Raw genomic sequence first — 22,120 nt, 5'->3', positions numbered from 1 at the left:
GCCCCAAGCTGTCCGTCCCTTGGCACCGTGTCCTGAGCCCCCGGAGCTGCTGGTCTCTGCTGGAGCTGCCTGGGGTCCCCAGGCCCTGCTGGAGGCACGGACCCCCGTGTGTCGCTCGGGAGCTGTGAGGTGCTTCCTGGGGCCAGCAGAGCTGTGCTGGCCCCAGCTGTGACCCTGTCACAGTGCAGACACCTGAGCTGGGCTGGCAGACCCTGGCCTGGCTCCGGCCCCCCACTCCCCATGGGAATGTGCCCCATCCCACATCTCTCACCCCGAGCACAAAGCCCCAGCAGCTCATGGAGAGTGGGGGACACCCAGGGTGCTGTTCCAGGGTGGCCCAGGGGTTTCTCCCGGGGGTGGAGAACCAAGTGAGGCACCCACAAATGACACAGCTCACTCTGACACACAGCTCATATTTAAAAATAACAACCAAAACTAAAAAAACCTTTTATTTGACAATAGAAAAACAAACAAAAAGATATTTACAGTAGTTTGTTATTTCTCCATAAATTTAATTCCAATAACTCCTGCCCTCCCAACTCTCCGGTCCATCCCAGGGCAGCAGCAGCGGGCCCTGGCACAGGGGAAGGAAACCACTTGGGTTTGACTGGGGCAAGAGAGCAGGAGACCCAACAGCCTCTCCCTCCCCCCGACAAGGGACAGAGCTGCAGGGGCGTGACAAGGCGAGAGTCCCAAAACCGAGGGTTTTCCCTGAAAAGGAGGCAAAGGGCAAACGAAGGCTGGCCATAGAAATGGAGGTGGGGGTGAGAGGCACACGATGGGCACCCGCCCACCCCAGTGCCCCCTGGCACTGCACAGGGCACCTGTCCGGGCGACGCTATTGAGAAACCTTCCCACAGCAGCCTCTCCCGGCACCCTCCCTCTGAGGAAATGGGGGGTGGGAACACACCAGTCCCCGAAATCAGTGCTCTTCCCTTCCAGCCCCGTCCCCTCCGCTGCTCTCCCCCTGCCCCCCCTCCAGTCATCACCTCATCTGGCTAATTACCGAGGGGATTAGCGCTCCTCGGGCCAGGGCAGTCACCAACCCACATCCCACAGGGGCGCCTGTCCGGCACAGCGCGCAGGGACAGCCAGCGACACCCAGCCAGGAGCTGCCCCAGAGCCCAAAACCGCCCCGGAGCCCCGAACCCCGCCAGGCCCGGCCATCCCAGCACGCCCCAGTTTGTCACTAGAGGTCCCCAGCACGGCACAGCCACGCTGCGAGGGGAGGGGACAGGCAGCGACATCTCCATCCTCCCATCCTCGGCCCGCCCAGCGCTGCCTGCCAGGAACCCCGCGCTGCACTTGCAGGACGCACGTGGCCGTGCCCCCACCACGCCTCTTTCCAAAGGTTTTATGGAAAAAAAAATAAAATAAAAAAGGAAATGAAGTCGGGTACAAAATTCACAGTCTCAGCTCTGCCCGGGCTTGGCCACGCGCTCACTACTCCGGGCAGAGCGTGCACACATTCAGCACGAACCCAAGGGGAGCACGGGGAAGGTGTGGAAATGCTTACAGATTAAAAAAAAAAAAAAAAAAAAAAGTAATAAATCACAATTAAAGGGAAAATGTTTCAACAAAAAACTTGCTAAACAGCACCATAGAGATTTCTACTGGCAGCATCCACAACAACCTAAAAAGGAAGAGGAGGGTCCTATTTTTTCCATGATAAAATGCCACAGACTCCATGTTTCCAGTTCTTCTGTCCTTTGCCCTTCCGTGGGCAAGGCAGGCCCCCTGGCAAGTACCGGGAAACAGAAAGGCACTCCAAAAAGAAAAGGGGGGCCAGGGGGGAAGGTTGGGAAGGGGAAAGGATCAGAGATTTGGGAGACAAAGCTCTTCATCCACAGTCCTTACACTGGCATTTAAAAAACCAGGTTCTCTCTGTCTCCCTGAAGAAACGGTGCTGGCTGGACCCTTGTTTGCAGGAGAGGAGATGATCAGCAGGTTTTCCAGGAGAGCGCCAGTGCCCACTCCGGCCGTGCGGCAGGGACAGGGCACTGCCAGCGCTGAGGTGTGGGCACAGACCGGGGCACCGTCCTCGGCAGCCAGGGCATCTCCCTCGGGAGGATGGCGGGGTGGGACCGGCCTTCCTCTGCCGCCTTGGCTGCCGAGAGACAGCAGAGCCCCCGGGGGCAGGAGCCGCTCCTGGGATGGGCTGTGGGGGTGAGGCAGAGGCCGGGAGAGTCGGGCCCCCCGGGGAAGGGCACCCTGCGGGACCCAGCCCGGGGTTATTTGGAGGCTCCGGGGGGTTCGGCGTGGGGAGCCAGGGGCAGCTGCCCCCCCTGCTGCTGCCGCTCCAGCTCGGCCGCCTTCTGCAGGGCCACCTCCACCAGCAGCTGGAAGCTGCTGAAGTCGTCCCCGAAGAGCTCGGGGGGCGTCGGGGGCGGCGTGTTGAAGAGTCCGGGTGTGGGGCTGCCCGCCTCGGCCCGCGCCAGCAGGGTCAGGGTGCTGCCGCCGGGGCCCACCCTGGGCACGGCCTCGGGCCCGGGGGGCTTCTCCCACTCGGGGCTGTGGGCGCTCACCACGGCCAGCGCCCGCGTCGGGTGGCACAGTACCTGCGGGCACACCGACATCGACAGCACCTTGGAGGCGCCCGCGGGCGGTACCACGAGCACCCCGGCGCCGGCGGCAGCGCCCCGCGGCACGGCCGCATCGCCGGCTTTGCCCCCGCGGCGGGAGATGGTGAACTGGTTGGGGTCCTTGCCGTCCTTGCGCAGCATGTCGGGGAGCAGCCGCCGCCGGGCGTTGATGAACCAGTTACAGATCTGCGAGGAGAGAGGGGCGCAGCGGGGTCAGCCGGGGGCTGCAGCCCCGGGTCAAACCAGCAGCAGCTCCCCCAGACCCAACAGCAGCTCCCACACACACCCGGACTACCACAGGTCCCCCCTCAGCCCTGCACCTCCTTCCCGTGCGGCTCCAGAGAGGCACAGCTAGCGCTGGCACCCACGGAAACCCCAACGCCGGCTGCTTCCTGCCTGGCACCGCCTGCCCGGGCAGCCCCTTCCTCCCCGCGCCCTGGCCCGGCCGGCCCTGGCGCTGCCAGCCCCCCTGCGGGACCGTGCCCCGCGGCTCCTGCTCTCCATCGCTGCCCTGGGGCCGAGCCTCAGCAGCCCTGCCCTGAGCCCCGGGAGCTGCCAGAGCAGACGGATGCCAGGAGAGCAGCACAGATGGAAAACTTTAGAAACAATCAGGCAATGGAGCTGCAGCCCCTCAGCCCCTAACAGGGCCGGGAATGGGGCAGCAGAGACACCTTCCTGTGCCTCTGCTCACGAGCAGGGTCACAACTGACGCTTAAAGGCTTTCCCAAACAACTGCACAGCACAGAGGCTGCGCCTCTGGCAGCCCTTTGCCATTATTGAGCCTTGGCCATGGATTGTTTCAGCATCTTTATATAAAATGCTGCATTTAAACAACTGCGTTCTTCCTAGAAAACAATTAGAAGATAATAAATCAAGGGGGGAAAAAAAGTCTGATCTTTCCTAAATCAACAACTATGGAAAATATGTTCCCCAAGGAGAGAAAACTTGCCACAACTTCAGTCACAGCAGGATCTCAGTTGTCGTTTTTTTCTTTACGACAATATTTGGCATTCAAATCCTCGAATACACCAGTTTTACTCCCTTTTCTGTTCCAAACCCCTCCCTTGTCAGCCTTAGCATGACATGATCCTATGATGCTGTGGTCCCCTTGACACGATCCTGGCCATCCACCACTGTGACCCCCAACCAGAGAGATGGACTCCCAACAAAAAGCCCAACTCCTCAGTGCTGAGAACCCCCCAAAATCCTGCCCGTCCCCATCACCATGCTCCTTCCAGCATTCAGTTCCCATTGGAGAAGGAGGCACAGAGATGGGGACACACAGCCACTCTCACAGCAGGCAGTGTCACAGAGCTGGACATGCTCTGGCTCTGCAGCAGTTTATTGGGTTTTAGTCCATCCCTTTCCCTCCCACCAGCACACCCCGTTCTATCCCTTTGGGCTGTGTGTCCCCAGCACTGTGAGAGCAGCATCTCCTCCACAGGGAGGAAAAGCCCATCCATCCCACAGCAGGGCACAGGCTTGGAAAGCTGCTGCTGTCCAGGGAGCCTCAGTGGGAGCAGGTGCCTCTTTCCTAGGGCTGGAATTCCTGCAAGGGAGGCCCAGGGCTTCCTGCTCTCCCTGATCCATGGCTGCAGCGCACAGCTCCAGCTCCCCAGGCCACTGGAGCAGGCAGGGGGTGCACAAAGGAACACCTCGGGGTGGGTGGCCAGAGGCTGTGGCAGAGCCCTGCATTCCAGAGGCTTTTTGGAGGGCTCAGATCAGCATCACAGACTGAACCCCACAGCCACACCACGGGGTGTCCCACTCCTCCACCCCAGCAGGCAGAGGGAGCATCCCCAGGGATTCCTGCTGCATCCCCTCAGGCTGGCAGACACCTCGGTCCCAGCCCTCGGCTGGCACTGGGCAATGCCATCGGGCTGGGACCCCATGCACAGTGGGTACAGGGGGCACACACTGGCTGTGGGCCACCTGGGGCAAACAACAGCTGGCACACAGCAGGGCCACACCTCAACACGAGCCCACCCGTGTGCCAACCCCCTCCCCGCTCCCACGGGGCTCAGGGCACTGACAGCCAGGCACCTGCCAGTCCCGCCCGAGCCCTGGGGCAAGTCCCGTGTGCCGGGCACTGTCATGCCAGCCTGGGCCAGGACCAGCCCAGTTCCCACAGCCCCAGGCCTGTCGCTGCTCCCCCGACTCTCAGCCTCAGGCCCACCCAGGGGCTCCAGGCTGCCCCGGAGCAGCTGCTGGACACGGCTCTGTGGCACAGCCAGCACTCACAGAAGCACATTAAAATTAAAGAGCGGGTTTGCCTTGCTGGCCAGGAAGAGGGGAAGCAGACAGCCCCTGCCCACACTCGGTGTCTGGGCTGGGACAGTTGGCCAGGACTGTGCTGAGCCACAGGGAGAGGAGCCAGCGGTACAGAGGAAGCTCCAGGACAGGAGCAAACCCGCTGGCCCTTGTCTGCTGCCCTGCACCCCACTGCGCCCCAGACCCAGGGACCAGAGTGCAGCCCACACCCTGTCAGGCTGGAGAGGGGGACAGGGCCCAGGGCACCAGACCTGAGCATGGAGCACAGGGTCAGCAGCTGGGCAGGCCCGCCCAGACACCCTGAACACAGGCAGGGACCACACCAGAGCAGGAAGGACAAGCGCTGCTCACCCCCACTGCTGCCCAGGGCTCCTGCCTGAGCACCCACCACGGTGCCACATGGAGAACATCAGCCCACAGCTGGGATCAGGACAGGGAGACTCCTGGACAGGGCTCCCCTTAATGCAGCTGGTGTAACTGGGAGCAGGTGGGCCAGCCAGCACTTAACAGCCCAGGGGACTCCAAGTGCAGCCCAGCGTCTCCCTTCTGGTTAAAATCACAGAATATCCTGAGCTGGAAGGGATCCACAAAGATCATCAAGTCCAACTCCTGGCCCTGCCCAGCCCCAGGGCTCTCCTCTGCCCAGCTCTGTGTGCAGGGTCATCCTGCTGGGAGTGTGCAGGGGAACAGGATAAAGCAGCATCCTGCAAAACCCTCCCACCTGTGCAGCTTTTACTGACAACAGGGTATTCAGCCTGTCCGCACTCCAGTCCCTCCACCTTCTGGCTCCAGCAGAGCTGGTCCCTGGGGCTCAGACGTCTCCCCAGGGAAGAGCCTCCCTTCACACAGATGCCTTTCCTTCCCCAGCATCCCTTCCCTCGCCTCCTCACCGCCCTTCAGCGGTGAATGACCCCAGCCTGCCCAGACCTTTGGGATCCTCGGTGGGGTTCTCGTGTCCCACACCGCATGGCAGTGTCCCCAGCGGTGTCCCCAGCGGGCGGGGGCTGGCTCCTACCTGCAGCACGGAGAGGCTGGTCTGCCCCGAGAGGCTGAGCTTCTCCTGCTCCGAGGGGTAGGCGTTGAAGCGGTGCTCGTACAGCCAGTCCCGCAGGATCTTCACCGACTCCTTGGGGAGGTTGCCCCTTCTCTTCCTCTTGCACTGCGAGGCGTCAGGGGATGTGGCGCCGTCCTCGTCCCCCGGGTCACTGTCCGACATGGTGGAGCTGCCCGCGGGACCCCTCTGGCTGAAGCCTGGAGAGGGGGAACCAAAGGGAGCTTCAGGCGGTGTCCGGCCGGGGGAGGGGAACGGGCCTCCCACCGACCTCCCCCCGCCTCCAACGGGGGTCTCACCCCCTCTGGGCCCGCCTGGGGGGGAATCCCGGGGCAAAGATCCCCGGGGAGGGGGGGGTCAAACGACCGGCACCGGCAGGACAACAGGGACACCAAACAGAGCCCCGGGCGTGCGGAGGATCTCAGCGCACGCAAGGGGCTCGGGGGCACTCGGGGTGGAAAAAGGGGCGAAAAAAAAAAATCAAGCGTGGGGTGGGGTGGAGGAGGGGAAGTTAAAAACAAAAACAATCTCAGCAGGAGAAAGAGGCCGGAGCTGGAGAGTGGGAGAGGAACCACGCGGGGTCATTGTGCGGCGGGGATGGAGGCGGGGGCGGCTGTCACGGGCCGGGGCTCGGCCGGGCGCTGCGGGCCGGGGGCTCGGCGGAGCGGGGCGCTGCGGGCCGGGCCCCGCCGCCCCTCCGGCCGCAACAGGCAGCGAGGGGCCGGGGCCGCCGACACAAAGCGGGGCAGCGGCGGCCGCGGCCCCCCCGGGCGGCGGGGGCAGAGGAACCGGAGAGCGGCCCCCGCACTCCGCCGCCGGCCCCGAGTTGTCCCGGGCCGGGCAAACTCCGCCGTAACTCCGAGCGGCAGTGGGGGCGGGGGGACCCCCGGCCGCAGCTCCCGCAAACTTCGGGAAGCGCTGGCGCGGCCCGTCCCGCTCCGTCCCGCACAAAGGCGCGGGGCCGCCCCGCTCCCCCCGCGCCCCCCGGGATCCATCTTTGCGCTCACCCCCGGGCCGCCGCCGCCGCCTGGGCGCTCGCATGGGCCGCGCCGGGGTCTCGGTGCCGGGGCCGGTGCGGGGCCGTCCCGCGGCGGCGGACGGGCGGCCGGGCGCGGCGGAAAGTTTTGGGTGGGCGGCGGTGACAGATGCCGAGACAGAGTTCCCTTTGTTCCCGAGGAGGCAGGAACTCGCCGGGCCCCCCGCCCCCGGCCCCGGCCCCGGCCCGCCCGCCCCCGGCTGTCACCGGGCACCGGGGCCCCCCCGCCCTGCCGAGCCCCCCCCGCCCCGCGGAGTCCCGGCCGGTACCTGGCGCCGGCGCAGCCCCGGGCTCGGCCTCGCCGCCGGACACGGCCCCCGGCGGGAGGGGGCAGGGACAGAGGGAGCCCCGGAGCCCCCGCTCCCGCCCGGCCCCGCGGAACCCCCCCCCGCGGAGCTGCACCCGCACGGGCCCAGCCATGGCACCCACGTGGGGACAGGCAGCCCTGGCGACACTCACCCGGGGACACCCACTTTGGAGCTCTCACCCGCGCAGGGCTGCCTCACAAGGCACTGCACAGGTTCCTTCCCCCTGGCTGAATCCTGGAACTGGGCCCCAGGGGTTACCGGTGTCTGTGGCCAGGGGACGGGGACAGGCCTTGGGACAGGAGCTGCAGAGGCAGGTGTGGCTGACAGCCCTGGGGATCTCAGAGCACCTTGAAGTTCCACCAGGGCTTTGTTTCATCCTTACCAGATGGGAAATCAGAAGCCCAGCACATCACTGCTCCCATGGCAGAGGAAGGTGGTTCCGAGCAAAGGTGGTGACCCAGAAGGAACCACGTGGAGCCCTTGCTGTGCCATGGCCATCAGGCTGGCCAAGGTCTCTGCATGCCCTTCTGCTCTCCCTGTGCCTCTCCATGACCACAGCAGAGCCCGAGGTCACCTTTGGAATTTTGGAGATGAAAATTGCTCCGTTTATGTGATTCTGCTCCAGGATGTGGCGAGCGTGAGATTCCCCCAGCACAGCTCTGTGTCCTTGTGCGGTGTGGGGCTGGGTTGCACTGTCACTGTCTGCCAGGTGCTCAGTGGAGCCCGAGGGGATGTGTCCATCAGGGGTCCCCTCGAGCGGTGCCTTCATCAGTGGGAAGAAGAGAGAGGAGCTGCTCTGAGCAGTGGTGCCACATCCCAGCACCTGTGATGGACAAAGTGCCACCATGGGAACCCTGTCCTGCAGCCAGCCCAGAGCCCTGCCCCCTGAGACACCCCTGTCTTGGGAGGCATCTCTTGGGGATGTCCTTTTCGGGTTTCCATCCCCCGTCTTGGGCACATCCACGTTCGTCCCTGCCAGGCCGAGCACACGCGCGCGCATCCCCGGGACCTGTGTGCTGCTGGGGCACAGCACCCCAAACCTCACCCTGGCTTGATGTCCCCTGCCTCAGGGGCAGCTCCCCCCTCCCAGGCTCCACCACCTCTGAGCTGCAGCTCCCCTCCCTCCCCTCTTTGCTGCTTGCAGGGTAAAAGATGGGAATCCCTTCATGTATTGAAAAAAGCTACAAACGCCCTTCTTTTATGGTCGATTTTTGGTCTGGGAAAAGCAGGATGTGTGGTGCAATAAGGGATTAAATAGCAAAAGAAAAAGGAGAACTCCTTTAATCATTTATTTTGTTGCTTCTAAATCTTCCATGACCTGAGTGGAACTGTGCCCCAAGCTGCTATGGCTGCATTAATGCCAAGGCAGCAGGGCTGGTGAAGCACGGGTGGGCGTGGGGAGCCCTGGCAGCACCTCCCACCCTCTGCAGGGTCACTCCGGGCAGGGAGCATCCCCGGCCTCCTCTCCGGCCGGCTCCTGCCCGCTGTGAACCAGGACCATCACCGGGAGGAGTGGGCTCATCCTGCCTGCTCTGCTGCCTCTGCAGCCGCATGTGTGACACCCCAGACCCCCCAGACACCCCCGGAGTGCCCGGGCTGTGTCAGCCACAGTGCCCAAGCAGGACTGTCCTCCTGAGCAGTCTGCTTTTGCTCCCACCTTTTGGAAAATGCTGGTTTGGTCTTCTACCGAACCGAGACAAGCGGGAAACGGTCCCTGCGCTCAACCACCCGCCCAGGGCTGGGCCATGAGCCACCCCACGGATCCCTCTACCTGCCTTTGCTCCCTGCACTCGTAGTGTGAGAGCAACTTTGGAAAAATCCCATCGGGTGCCTGAGCGGAGCGTGGAAGGAGCCTGAATCCCTGGGCAAGCCCAGCCCGGCATCCCAGAGAGCTCCCGGCTGATGGGGAGTGAGGAGCCTCAGGGATGAGGGGCCAGGGAAGGGGCTGAGATGCCTCTCCCTGCCCTTCCCACCAGAGCTTGTCGGTGCTGAGCCCTGCCCGGGCCCATTGACATGATAATACTGTTAAACTTCAGCAATTTGAGCAACAATCAGCCAACAAGAGCCTGAGGGGGAATGCTGCAAACCCAGAGGGATTCTGGGAACCCCAGGGTGATGCTGGAAATCCAGGGGAAGCTGAAACACCCAGGGGAAGCTGGAATTCCCAGGGGAATGCTTGGAACACCAGGGGGATGCTGGAATCCCCAGCCAGCCTCCCAGGTATGGACACTTCCCAGACTGGACTCTCCATCCTTTGCCCACCCTCTGACACTCAATCTGCATTTTTAGCGAGGCAAATTGGATTTGTGGTTGGCTGTGCTGGCTGTTTGCTGCCACCCTGCCCTTGGGGCCATGGCTCCAGCAGCAGCTCCTGCTCCCTGCTCAGGGCCACTGGACCTGCTGCAGGCTGGGATTCCCCCAGTAGGACTGGTCCTGGGAGCTGGGCTCCAGCTGGAGCCCCTCTTTTGGGCACTGCAGTGCCTCCATCTCCTCCTGCCCCTTCCCACGGGGAAGCTCTGCTCTGATTCCTTCCTGGAGGCCGTAGGGCAGGACAGACCCTCTCAGCAGGCACTGCTGTACCCTTTTGCTCTCTGATGTTCCTCTAACCCACATCTCGACATGGCAAGAGGAGTGTGGGGACACCAGGATGGAGCTCACAGCACTGAGAAAAGCAAACACAGACCTGGCCCAGAGCTGGGCTGCCCAGTACAGGAGACAGGGACAGACTGGACAGAGTCCAGCACAGGGCCATGAAGGTGACGGAGGGACTGGAGCATCTCTGCCGCGAGGAGAGGCTGAGAGAGCTGGCACTGCCCAGCCTGGAGCAGAGCAGGCTCAGAGCATCTCATCCCTGGGGATAAATACCCGGGGGGAGGCTGCAGAGGGGACAGAGCCAGGGACATTCCAGGGGCCTCGGGCACCAAGTGACACACAGGAGGGGCTCTCTGAGCTCAGGAGGCACTTCTGCACTGGGAGCAGTTCTTCTAGACCGACCTAATGGTTCACCTAACCTGGTGTCCCCCTGCCCCAAGTGAACACTTCTGAAATGAATGTCTTTATTTTGCTGCTATTTCATACCTTTGAAAGGAGTCGGGTCAGGACCACCTGCTGCCTCTGCTGTTTCTGATGCAGCCCAAGTACAGTTGACTTTCTGGGCTGCCAGTGCCCATGGCCAGGTCACATCCAGTTTGTCACCACCAGCACCCCCAAGCCCTTCTCCCAGGGCTGCTCCCCACGCACCCAGCCTTGTGCTGGGGCTGCCCTGACCCAGGTGCAGGACCTTGCACTTGGCCTGGTTGAACTCCGTGAGGTTCACGTGAGCCCAGATAATTTTGGGGTTTCGTAGATTCATCGAATCCCAGAATGGTTTGGGTTGGAGGGGACCTTAAAGCCCATCTCATTCCTCCTCCTGCCATGGGCAGGGACGCCTTCGCCTATCCCAGGGTGCTCCAAGTCCCGGCTAACCTGGCCTTGAACACTTCCAGGGGTGGGGCAGCCACAGCTGCTCTGGGAAACCTGTGCCAGTGGAGTGAGTTTATTTACTCTTCCCATAAATACCCCAGCATCCAATAACAAATTTGTTCTGCTTTGCTGCCTCAGGGTTGAAAGTCCCACGGTGCCACCACAGCCATGCCAGTGAAAAGGCAGCTCAGACCAAGCAGTTTTGGCAGCTGCTTGAGGCAGCACCTCTGACAGGCCCAGGCTGGAGCCAGTGGCAGCTCCCAGCTCGGAGCAGCAGTGAGCCCATCCCACTCCTGGCACTGTGAGAATCTGGGCTGCTCACACAGGACAATCCCTTGGGGTCAGAGGGGCTGAGCAGCACTCCTAGATGCAGCTGCCCTGGGAGCTGATCTGTCCCCAGCTCCAGCATCAGCTCCTCTGCCCTAAAGTGATGTCTGTGGGATGCTCACTCTGCTGGGTGTCGCAGTGAAGGAGGTTTTATAAAGCATCCAGGCCTCCAGAAGCCTTCAGGCCAGCCAGGGAATTCTCGCTGGCTGTGGGAGAACTGTAGGATTTCCCTGGCACAGCAGTGAATTAGGGAAGAAGCTTGGTACCCATGAGGCTGGAGGTGGGCTGGTTTGGGGCTGCTGCTGCAGAGCACAAGCCCTGACCCTGGGGAACTCCCTGGAGATCACGGGTCACCCTTTCACGTCTGACAATTTAGTTCCTTTTTCCTGGTGTTAGTAGTGCCTGCAAAATAGGAGCACTGAGACCAAGGAGAAACTTTTCATTCATGGACCACCTCCCAGGTGAGAGAGCATCACCTGGGGCCTGGCAAGTCTCTGATGCCTCTGAGCCCAGCATATGCCCATGGAGCTCCCTCAGACCCTCCCCAAGCTTTCCCAGCACCAGTAGCATCTCTGCTGTGCACTATGCCCTCACCAGGTTCTGTAGGTTTGTCCCCCCATTTCAAATAAAGAATTGCTGGAAACTCATGCCTCCCTCTAGGGCAAGGCTTCAAGAAGCATTTTATGACCACAGCTTCACAAGGTGTCAAGGTGGGAGCGCCCCATGCTCCCACACCCTTGTCAGGGTGGTGACAAATAACCAAACCAAGGGGACAAACCTCCTCCCCATTTCTTATCCTCTCTGTCTCTCTGTCTCTTGCCCCCATGACCTGTCCAGGGTGACACAGAAGGACGGCCAAGCCCCTGGGACGCTGGAGCAGCTGATGTGGGGAGCATGGCTGGCACCTTGCCAAGTGTCTCAGCCCATCCTGACACAGGGGCTGAGCAGAACGACCTTCGGCCCACCAGCTAAGGCAGAAAATGATGCTCGAGCTGATTTTACATCATTTGAGAGCAATTTGGTTTCAAAACCAGGCTGCCCCGTTGCAAAGGGCCCTGGCTGACAAGGGCAGTGAAGTGAGGAGCTGCAGTGCCCAAACCTTCCCAAAGCCCTGGGCACAGCACAGGGGGCACGGGGTCACGAGGCAGCCACACACAGCACACGTCTGTCACACCCGTCAGGCTTTATACACCCCTCCAGCTTCCCGAATCCCTCAGATCTCAGGCTCTAAAGCCGTAAAACAGCCAGGGAGGAGGAACAAAGTGGGGGTTCTTTCCTGAAGGGGGAGTGAGGGAGGAGAAGGAGAGAGGCTTTTCTCTGTGCTATGGGCCTGAATGGGGCTCGCTCAGGCTGGACCCAGCCCAAATCCCTGCAGGTCAGCAGGGGATGCTCACCCCAGCCCCGGGACCCGTGGCATGGTGACATTGAGGGGGTCAGTGGCTGCTGGGGGGAGGTCACAGCAAGGCTGGGGCGCCCAGTGGGTGGGAGAGGTGATGGGAGGGGAAGGCTGGATGGGCACACAGCAGCACAGTGATGGGAGTGTGTCCCCTCCAAGCGTGTCCCGATGCAGGGTGATGGTCCTGGGAGGTGTCTCCTGCGGGAGGAGTCTGCTGTGGGGCAGCAAGGGGGGCCAAGGGGCGGGGGGTGTGCAGGGGATGGGGCAGAAGGGGTGAGTGGCCGCAGGCTCTAATCGTCCTTGTCCTTGGCCCCGTGCTTCAGGATGCGGGTGAACTCCACGTAGTTGAAGTTGCCCTTTTTGTCGATGGGCGCCTCCCGGTACATCTCATCCACCTCCTCGTCAGTGAACCTGTCCCCCATGGTGGTCAGCAGCTCACGCAGGTGGTCCTCGTGGATGAAGCCTGCAAGGAGGGCAGGGCACAGCGTTAGCAGGGGGCACCAGGAGGGCTGAGCCCAGCACCTTCCCCACCTCTCCCAAAGACACCCCGCTCTGGAGCTGCCTGGGGACTGTTCCCGAGGGTGTGGCCCAGCCCTGTGCTGGCTGTGGCAGAGGGGCAGTGCTGTACCCGAGGCCTCCTCGTCGAAGCAGGCGAAGGCGTTGCGGATCACGTCCTCAGGGTCGGTGCCGTTCAGCTTCTCCCCGAACATGGTGAGGAACATGGTGAAGTTGATGGGCCCCGGCGCCTCGCTCATCATCCCCTCCAGGTACTCGTCAGTGGGGTTCTTCCCTGCGGGACACAGGCAGGGCGTGGATGCAGGGCCCTTGCTCCCCCTGCTCCCATCCCCGGGGTCAACCCCGTGCAAACAGATGGAATGGCTTTTATCCATTGCAAATTGATCAGCTGGTTCTTGTTCATCCACCCCACGAACATGGGAAGGGAGTTTCTGCAGTGCCCAGTGCTCCCCCCTCAGCACCTCTCCTGATGTTTTCATCTACACCTGGGAACAAGCTCTGCCTTGGGGGAAATGCAGTAATTGATTTGGGGGTTACTGGAACAAAACCCATGGCTTTTCCCATCTCCCCGACAGCTCTGAGGAGAGGGGCAGCAATGTTCTCACACAAGCCTCGTGTTGCTGATGTCCCCAGCACTGCTCCCACCATGGGTGCGCTGGCGATGGTTCAGCTGCTCTGCTGAGGTCTGTGCCCCCAGCGCTGGCCCCTCTCTGCTCCCAGAGCTCCGGCTCCCTGGGAGGAGGGAGATCCCTCCCGTGGTCAGGCAGGACCTCCAGAACAGGTTTGGCTGCCAGGTCAATCATTGACAGATCTCCCAAAGCGCAGTGGAGGTACCGCTGGGGGTGGGAGGAGGGAGCCATGGTCTGCAGCAAAGGAGAATGGCTCAGGGCAGGCAGTGGGAACAGACCTGCATGTCTCAACTAGCCCAGGTATCACACCAGCACGGGGGACCTGCCTTTGTCACTCCAGCTGAGAGCAACAGGAGGGCTTTGTTCCACATGGGACAGCCCCAGTGACGTTCTGGGATGAGACTACTCAAACACTCCATGGCTGCAGCTATTGCTCCCAGGGCAGAGCTCCTCCAGCTCCCAGGGTCTCTTCCCTTCTGGTGAGCGCACCTGTGAGCAGCACACAGAGCTGCTGCCCTCGGATGCCTCACAAACACCCCTTCTGTCAGCTGGTGGAGCAGAGAAATCCCATCCCAGGCTTTGAGGCATCCCAGCACAGCCAGTGTCCAGCGCTGGGGGTGGGCTGGGTGCGGTCACCCTGCTCGCGAGGTGGTGCCGGGGGCAGAGGGACCTGCGGGGGCACAGGGGCAGGGTGTCCTCACCAAGGGAAGCCAGCATGTCGTGCAGATCCTCCTTGTCAATGAAGCCATCTCGGTTCTGGTCGATCATGTTGAAAGCCTCCTTGAACTCCTGGATCTGCGACTGGTCGAACATGGCAAAGACATTGGAGGTGGCACGCTGGGGGCGCTTCTTGGTGGTCTTGGCTTTGGCACGTTTGCTGGACATCTTGGTGGCTGGGGGAGTACCTGGAGGCAGGAGCATCAGGAGGGCTGGGGACAGGCTGAGCCAGGGGGCCAGAGCAGGGATACACAGGGACACACCGCTCCGGCACCTCTGGTCCTGTGCCTCAGCTTCCCCAGCTGTCACACACTTGGGCAACACGGGGAGATGAGAGAGACACAGGGTCAGACATGGGGATGGGCAGGACTTGAGCTCTGACGAGTTCTATGGGCAGTCACAGAGCAGGCAGTGCTCACTGCAGTTCCCCAGGACCAACCCCTAGGGCTGCAGGCAGCCCCCAAACCCACTCGCTGCCTGTCCTCTCTGCATATCCGAGCACAGGGACAGACGCCCGGCCCAGCACCCAGCTGGGTGCCAGTCCCGGGCCATGGGGATGGAGGTTTTGGCACTTCAGTCACTGTGGCCATGCCTCTCCACCTCCCCTCACTCCAACAGGCTCTCCAGGCCCAGCCCAGCTGCCAGGTTGGGGGGGTCACCCTCGCAACCTCTTTGTCACAGCACAGAAGCAGCCCCAGCAACCAGCATGAAGGGGTTATCTGCTCCAGGCACATTCCTCACACACCACTGCTTCCCATGTCCATCCGTCCATCCATCCATCCATCTATCCATCCATCCATCCATCATCCATCCCTCCATCCATCCATCCATCATCCATCATCCATCCATCATCCATCTATCATCCATCCATCCATCCATCCATCCCTCCATCCATCCATCATCCATCCATCCATCTATCCATCCATCATCCATCATCCATCCCTCCATCCATCATCCATCCATCCATCCATCCATCCATCCATCCATCCCTCCATCCATCCATCATCCATCCATCCATCATCCATCCATCCATCCATCCATCCATCATCCATCCATCATCCATCCATCATCCATCCATCCATCCATCATCCATCTATCATCCATCCATCCATCCATCCATCCATCATCCATCATCCATCATCCATCATCCATCCATCATCCATCATCCATCCATCCATCCATCCATCCATCCATCCATCATCCATCCATCCATCCATCATCCATCATCCATCCATCATCCATCCATCCATCATCCATCCATCCATCCATCCATCATCCATCCATCCATCATCCATCCCTCCATCATCCATCCATCCATCCATCCTCCATCCATCCATCATCCATCCATCCATCCATCATCCATCCATCATCCATCCATCCATCCATCCATCCATCATCCTTCCATCTATTCATCTATCATCCATCCATCCATCCATCCATCATCCATCCATCATCCATCATCCATCATCCATCATCCATCATCCATCCATCATCCATCATCCATCCCTCCATCCATCCATCATCCATCCATCCATCCATCATCCATCATCCATCCATCATCCATCCATCATCCATCCATCCATCATCCATCCATCCATCCATCCATCATCCATCCATCCATCATCCATCCCTCCATCATCCATCCATCCATCCATCCTCCATCCATCCATCATCCATCCATCCATCCATCATCCATCCATCATCCATCATCCATCATCCATCATCCATCATCCATCATCCATCCATCATCCATCATCCATCCCTCCATCCATCATCCATCCATCCATCCATCCATCCATCCATCCATCCATCCATCCACCCATCCCTGGCGGGTCAAAGACCTCTTGCTGCTATCCCGGTGGCCCCCACCCCTGCCCAGGGAGCCCATGGGAAGAGGCAGAGGGGAGAGGGGACCATTGGCCTCGGAGGGCTGCAGGGCCAGGAGAGGAGCCAAGAGCCCCAGGGCTGCAGGGCACTGAGGATGGTGCTGCTGTTACAGGTAATGAATGCCAGGAGAAGGGGGGCAGCAGTGGGACAGACCCACCTTTGGGGACATGGCTGGGGCAGTGTGTGTCCCATGGGGAATGGCACAGGGACCATGCTGACCAAAAGCACCGCTGAGGCAGGATGACAGCAGGAAAACCTGGTCCTTCCAAGGTGGGGGTTGCTGCGCCCAGCTGGAAATGGGGTCACCAGCTGCCAGACTGAGGGACGCACTGAGGGTTTGGAACACCCTGCTCCACTGACACTGCCTGAGAGGAGGATGCTCAGGTTTCTCCCAGGGGAATCATGCCCAGCAAAGCCCAGCTTGGTGGGGGACAGGCTGGGATGGTCCTGTGGGACAGGCTGGCCCGAGGCCAGCCCAGGGAAGGGACACTGCTCCAAGCCCTGTGTTTGTGCCACAGGCATTCCTCCCTCACACACAGCCCTGGCTCTCCTCTTGGCCAGTGTCTGGCTCCAGCAGCAGCTGCTGGGACAATAGCAAATGAATGGATCATTAAGGGATTCCAGGGTGGAAGAGCAGAGAATCAGTCCTGTGCTCTGTGTGCCCCATGCCTGATGGGCAGCAGCACCCGGGCTCCTCATCATTGCCCTGGAGGGAGTAATTCAGGAGCCACGTTCTCTCGTTCTCTCTCGTGGAGACACACCCCAGTGAGCTGCAGCAGGACTGTCCCTGCTGGGCTGCACACCCTGAGCGGGCTGGTCTGGGATCTGCTTCCCAGCTGGGTCCTTAGTGCTCACCCCAGGGGAACCATGGAGACCTGGGGAACATCCCCTGGTGCTGGCATGGACCAGAGCAGAGCAAACAACCTTCAGAGAGCCTTCCCCTGCCCTCCCCACACCAGACCCACTCTCCAGGGCTCTCCTTCCCCTCCTGTTATCACTCTCTCAAGGGGTAGCAGAGGTAGGGGCTGGGGCAGGGGCAGGGGCAGGGGACCACCAGCCTGGTCCTCAGCCTGCTGTGCTCTCCAGGTTCCCACAGCTGGGCTGTGCTGGAAGGACATTCCAAGGGCATCAGACAATGTCAAATCGCAGCCCAACACACTGTGGTGACCAGCCAAGCTCAGAGGGGGCTGGGCACTCTTCCCACATCCTGACAAGGCTCCCATCCCACTGTGGGAGCACCCAAGGAGCCCAGGCAGGGCCCTTCATCTGCAGGGAACATGCCCCATGTCCCCAGGAGTCCTCCCTCATCGCCCATATGCCCTCTGTTCCAGGATGGAATCCACACCTCCCTCAGCCCCCTCCCTTGTGCTGACCTCACCACCTGACAGCAGCCACCAAACCACCTCAGTCCCCTGAACTCTCCCTCCTTTCCCAGTGCCCACTAGGAAAGAGATGTTTGTCCCTAGCCAGCCAAGGGGAGGTGCAGGGCTGCAGAGCGCAGCTGTGCCCACACTGGGTGAGCAGAAGACCTCATCCCCAGTCCATCTCTGCCTGCTGCTCCCTCCAGCCCCACAGAGCTCTTTGCAGCAGGCCAGCCCCTCTCTGCGTGCCCTGCCAGGCAGCACCGAGCACCAGTGACACCCCCAGATGGCACCAGTGACACCCCCAGACGGAAGGGGCCAGTGACATCCCACGGCAGCAGCGTGGGAAGCTCAGTTCAACACCACAACACCACCAGGCTGAGTCAGAGCCAGAAATAAAAGCTCTGCTGCTGGCCCATAGCACCGGGCTCAACTTTCAAAACACATCAAATTATTAGCAGAATTATTAGCAGAAGACTACAGAAATAAGCAGGAGTTTTGCTCTCACCACATGAATTAATATTATCCAAATATTTACCCTGCCCTGACTGTGACCAGCAGCAGCACAGCTTGGCACCATCTCCACAGAGACAGTGCTCTTCAGCAGGATTAAGTACAATTTTGACAGCACATGGATCTGCAGTTTGATCCAAAATGTGCCCTGGAAAGATACTCAGTCCCAGGCTCCAGGTCTGTCATTCTATCTCTGCCGTTTGACAGCCGCCTTGGGCTGGCTGGGACTTGGGAAGAGATTTTTGGGTCAGTGCTGGGAAAGGTTCCTGTGCATGGATTCTGTGCAGGTATTTGCAGCAAGACCTGATTCAGCTGGAGCAGTCCCTGCTCTGCACAAGGGCTTGATGGCCACACTCCCCTGGTAGCCATGCTTTCTAGGACTCCCAAAAACCCAGTTCCAGGAGCATTGCAGGGAGTACCTGGCCATGATGCCCTGCAAGCTGGGCAGGACTCAGCTCAAACAAATGGTGCAGCCACCAAAGCTCCAGCTTCCCCTCAGCAAGAGGGAAACACATGGACACAGGTCCTGCTCCTGGCACCCCCTGCTGAAAGCCCCATCCCAGCACTGCTCCAGCCCAGGAACTGTGGATCCCGGGCAGCAGAGCCAAGGAGGTCAGTGCTGGGTCACACCATGACAGCCACACACTGATCTGGTCCCCAACTCCCCCTGTCACCAGCTGCCCTTGTTCCCTCGTCCCTCTGCCACTGTCCTGCCAAAACAATTTCCCAGCCTCCTGCAGTGGAGGCAAAATTATCTCCTGCCAGGCTTGTGCCTCCCCACCTGGGCCAGACCCAAGGGACCATGGGGCTGACCTAAAGAGTTCATAAATTAGTAAATAGTTTCATTTGAAAGAGGAAAGAACTCACAGTTATCAGTAATATAAACTGCCATGTGTTTCCTCCTTGGTAAAAACCAAGCAAGCAACTCCATCCTGGCGCTGCTTCCTGGCTGTGCTGGGGAGGGTGGGACAAGCCAAAGGGACATGGCAGAGCTGCCAGGGCAGGCAGCCTGTCCCAGCCCCATCCTTCCCCCTCCTGCCTGCTTCCACCCTGTCCTGCAGCTCCTCCTGTGCTGCTCCAGCTCACAGTCCCGGCGGGAGCTCACCGCTGCGCTGTGACAGGCTGGGTGGCGCGAAGGAGGAGTGGCAGGCAGGGGACAGGGCAGCTCCTCCGGCAGAGGTGGCAGCAGCCTGTCTCCAGTCCTGGGGTGTTCACATGGATCAGAAGCTATGATCTCCCAGGATATGCTGCTAAGAGTCTCCCAGGGCTGGCTCCTCAGAAGCTGCTCCAGCAGGAGCCACCTCTGGAAGTGCTGAGGAGGCTGCAGTGGGACTGCCCTGCCGTCCCTGGCACAGCCGGGCAGGGACATCTGCTCCAGCAGCTCCTCCACAGGATCCTGGCAGCGAGAGGCACGATGTGCCTCCACTGGATGCTTTGGGTCAGGGAGGCAGAGGGCGATTCCAGCAGCGTGGGCGGTCCCGAGGGACGGTCCTGCAGGGCAAACATTGGCTCCTCAGGGGGGACTGTGCTCAAACCTCTGCCCAGCGCTGCTTCCCAAAGAGACTTGCGAGTACCAGCAAGCCACGAGGCAACCGCATTCACTGGTGGGCAAGCACTGGCCCCCCCACCACGTGCGGCCAGCTCCGCACAGACAGCAGGTCCCACCCCTGCTCCAGGTGGCACGAGGACCAGCGGGGGAGGTGGTGCCTTGTGCATGCCCCTGGCACAGGAGGGGGGATCATCGTTCCACCCTAAACCTTTGCCAGCCGCAGGCACCTCTCGCAGCCCCAGGGCTGCTCACCGGGTGTCACACTGGGGGAGGGAGCAGGGAGCAGCTCATCCCCTCTGCTTCTTTCGTTCTTAAACCATCCCTTTCCTCCAGCACAGCCCTGCTCAGGATGCCCGTGGGATGTGGCATTACTCAGCTTCACCAAGGAGGGTTTCAGGTGCCAGGGGAGCCCCACTGCCAGCCAGAGGCACCCGGAGCTGCGGGAGGAATCCTCAGCCCATTCCACTGCAGGAATGCAGGCAGCTGCCATTCTGCTCCTTTTATGGCCCTTATTAGAAATGTGGGAAAGGGAGCCTGGAGGTGAGAGGAAAGCAGACCCTGAGCCCTGTGTCTCCAGTCCAGCCGCAGCCACCAGCACTGATGCCAGGGAGGAAGGGCCAGGGCAGCATCCGAGTCAGAGCAAAGTGTGCAGTGACCCCCGGGGAGGCAGAGCTCATCCCAGCCCTCCCCCAGCTTCCACCGGACACTGGGGACCTGGCCAGGTCCACGCACAGCTGTGGGGCTCAGCTGCAAGTTCAGCAGATGGTTTCTGGACCAGTTGCTTCCCACCAAGTTTAGGAGACAAGGAGCTCACCAAGTGACACACGCAAACCCTTCCAAAGTTCTGCGGCCTCCCAGGAGAAGCCCTGGCACAGATACCCTCGGTGTGCAAAGCGCCCAGCCCCTTCCATGCCCGGGGAGGCCGGGAAATGGACACAGGCACAAGGTCTTCACGGCCTCGGGCAGTCAGCATAACGCGTCCTGGCCGGAGTTTGCTATTGTCCCAGGGGAATTAAGGGGCTCACCTCGGCAGGGGAATGTGGCCGCAGCGCCTCGGAGGGGGGAGGTGACCGCAAACTCCTCCTACAACCGCACAAAGCCTGCCAGGGAGAGAGGAAAAAAATTCCAGCGATTGAAGGAACCCAACCATCTTTGGTCAGCAGCGGTGGTTGTTAACTCTTGGGGATGTTCCACTCCAAAAAATTCAGCTCCGGCCGCCGCCTTCTCCTACACATCCATGTTTTAGAGCTTGCCTGGCTTTTATCACAGTCGAAACATTTTGTACCAAAAGGGCATGCTGGGAGAGAAGCCAAAAGGACTTCAAGTTTTCATGGGAAAGACTAAACAAAACACAAGATCCCTCTGTGCTTAAGGCTGAAGGAAATGAGCTAAATAAAGCTTTTCTGCCTTAAAGAAGTTTATTGCCTGAAGTTGCTCCCAGGTCACTGGGGAGATATCTGGAGCATCATGCATGCATCCGGATCTTGGCTCTGGTCATCAGCAATAGGACTTGGAGGAAAGGCAGATGTTCCAGACTGGAACAGTCTCAGAGATCAGGAGGTGGGTGAAGCCAGTGGCAGCAGGATCTGCTCCTGCAGCTCTGCCATCCTGGGGAAGCCAAGATGTCCCAGCTCCAAGGCACTGCAGACAGTTACCCTCAGCTTGGCTCAGGATCCATCCCCACCTGCCCTTGCCGGGACATTTCTGCTGAGCCTGGCAAGAGGCTGCCCGGGTACAGGATGCCCGACAGGCCAACCGGGGATCCTCCTGCCACCTCGACCCGTCCCCAGGGCTGACCTCGGCACCAGCTCCAGCACTACAGAGGTGGAGGAACGGCGGGGCTGCCTCCCTCTCTCCCCGAGGCAGCCGGGCTAGCTCCCCCTGCTCTCCCGGGACGGCCGGGGCTGCTCCCCCTGCTCCCTTCGGCTCCATCCGTCCCGCTCCATCCCGCCCCTCTCTCCCCGCCGCGGCCGCTCGTTCCCGTCCCGGGGCCGCTCGTTCCCGTCCCGGGGCCGCTCGTTCCCGTCCCGGGGCCGCTCGTTCCCGTCCCGGGGCTGCTCGTTCCCGTCCCGCGGCCGCTCGTTCCCGTCCCGGGGCCGCTCGTTCCCGTCCCGCGGCCGCTCGTTCCCGTCCCGGGGCCGCTCGTTCCCGTCCCGGGGCCGCTCGTTCCCGTCCCGGGGCTGCTCGTTCCCGTCCCGCGGCCGCTCGTTCCCGTCCCGGGGCCGCTCGTTCCCGTCCCGCGGCCGCTCGTTCCCGTCCCGGGGCCGCTCGTTCCCGTCCCGGGGCGGTCCCGGCGGCGCCGCCTCACCTGTCCCGGAGCGGGGAGCCGCGGGAGCTGCCGGAGCTGCGGGACGCGGCTCTGCGGGGCCGGCGCGGCTCTGCGGGACGCGGCTCCGCGGGGCGGGCGGGCCCAGGGTCCCGGCCCGGCCCGGCCCGGCCCATACAAGGCAGAAGAATGCGGCGGGGCCGGGGGACGCCCTTATATAGACGAAAGCGGCGGCCCACGCGTGCCGCA

The 22,120-nt window shown here is 61.3% G+C and overlaps 2 protein-coding genes across 3 annotated transcripts; both read right to left on the bottom strand.

The window, feature by feature from the left end:
- Positions 1-1,533: 1,533 nt before the first annotated feature.
- On the bottom strand, positions 1,534-7,309 carry TGIF2 (TGFB induced factor homeobox 2). 2 transcript variants are annotated; one of them, XM_068208207.1, is made up of 3 exons: positions 7,210-7,309; positions 5,869-6,104; positions 1,534-2,768 (listed from the first exon to the last, which is right to left on the bottom strand). In XM_068208207.1, exons 2-3 carry the CDS (start codon positions 6,067-6,069, stop codon positions 2,232-2,234), a joined length of 738 nt encoding a protein of 245 aa, XP_068064308.1. In that variant the 5' UTR covers positions 6,070-6,104; positions 7,210-7,309; the 3' UTR covers positions 1,534-2,231. The 2 variants fall into 2 exon arrangements, with proteins under 2 accessions (XP_068064308.1, XP_068064307.1); XM_068208206.1 differs by lacking the exon at positions 7,210-7,309 and adding an exon at positions 6,912-7,156.
- A 4,892-nt stretch (positions 7,310-12,201) lies between these two features.
- On the bottom strand, positions 12,202-22,059 carry MYL9 (myosin light chain 9). Its single transcript, XM_068208205.1, has 5 exons — positions 21,914-22,059; positions 20,631-20,705; positions 14,280-14,483; positions 13,062-13,223; positions 12,202-12,896 (listed from the first exon to the last, which is right to left on the bottom strand). The coding sequence occupies exons 3-5, from the start codon at positions 14,461-14,463 to the stop codon at positions 12,724-12,726; spliced, it is 519 nt and encodes a 172-aa protein (XP_068064306.1). The 5' UTR covers positions 14,464-14,483; positions 20,631-20,705; positions 21,914-22,059; the 3' UTR covers positions 12,202-12,723.
- Between the last annotated feature and the right edge of the window lie 61 nt (positions 22,060-22,120).

This window comes from Anomalospiza imberbis, chromosome 17, assembly GCF_031753505.1.
Source record: "Anomalospiza imberbis isolate Cuckoo-Finch-1a 21T00152 chromosome 17, ASM3175350v1, whole genome shotgun sequence".
Classification (NCBI taxonomy): Eukaryota; Metazoa; Chordata; class Aves; order Passeriformes; family Viduidae; genus Anomalospiza; species Anomalospiza imberbis.
Note: the sequence above shows the minus strand (reverse complement) of the source record. Positions and strands in the feature narration are given on the sequence as shown.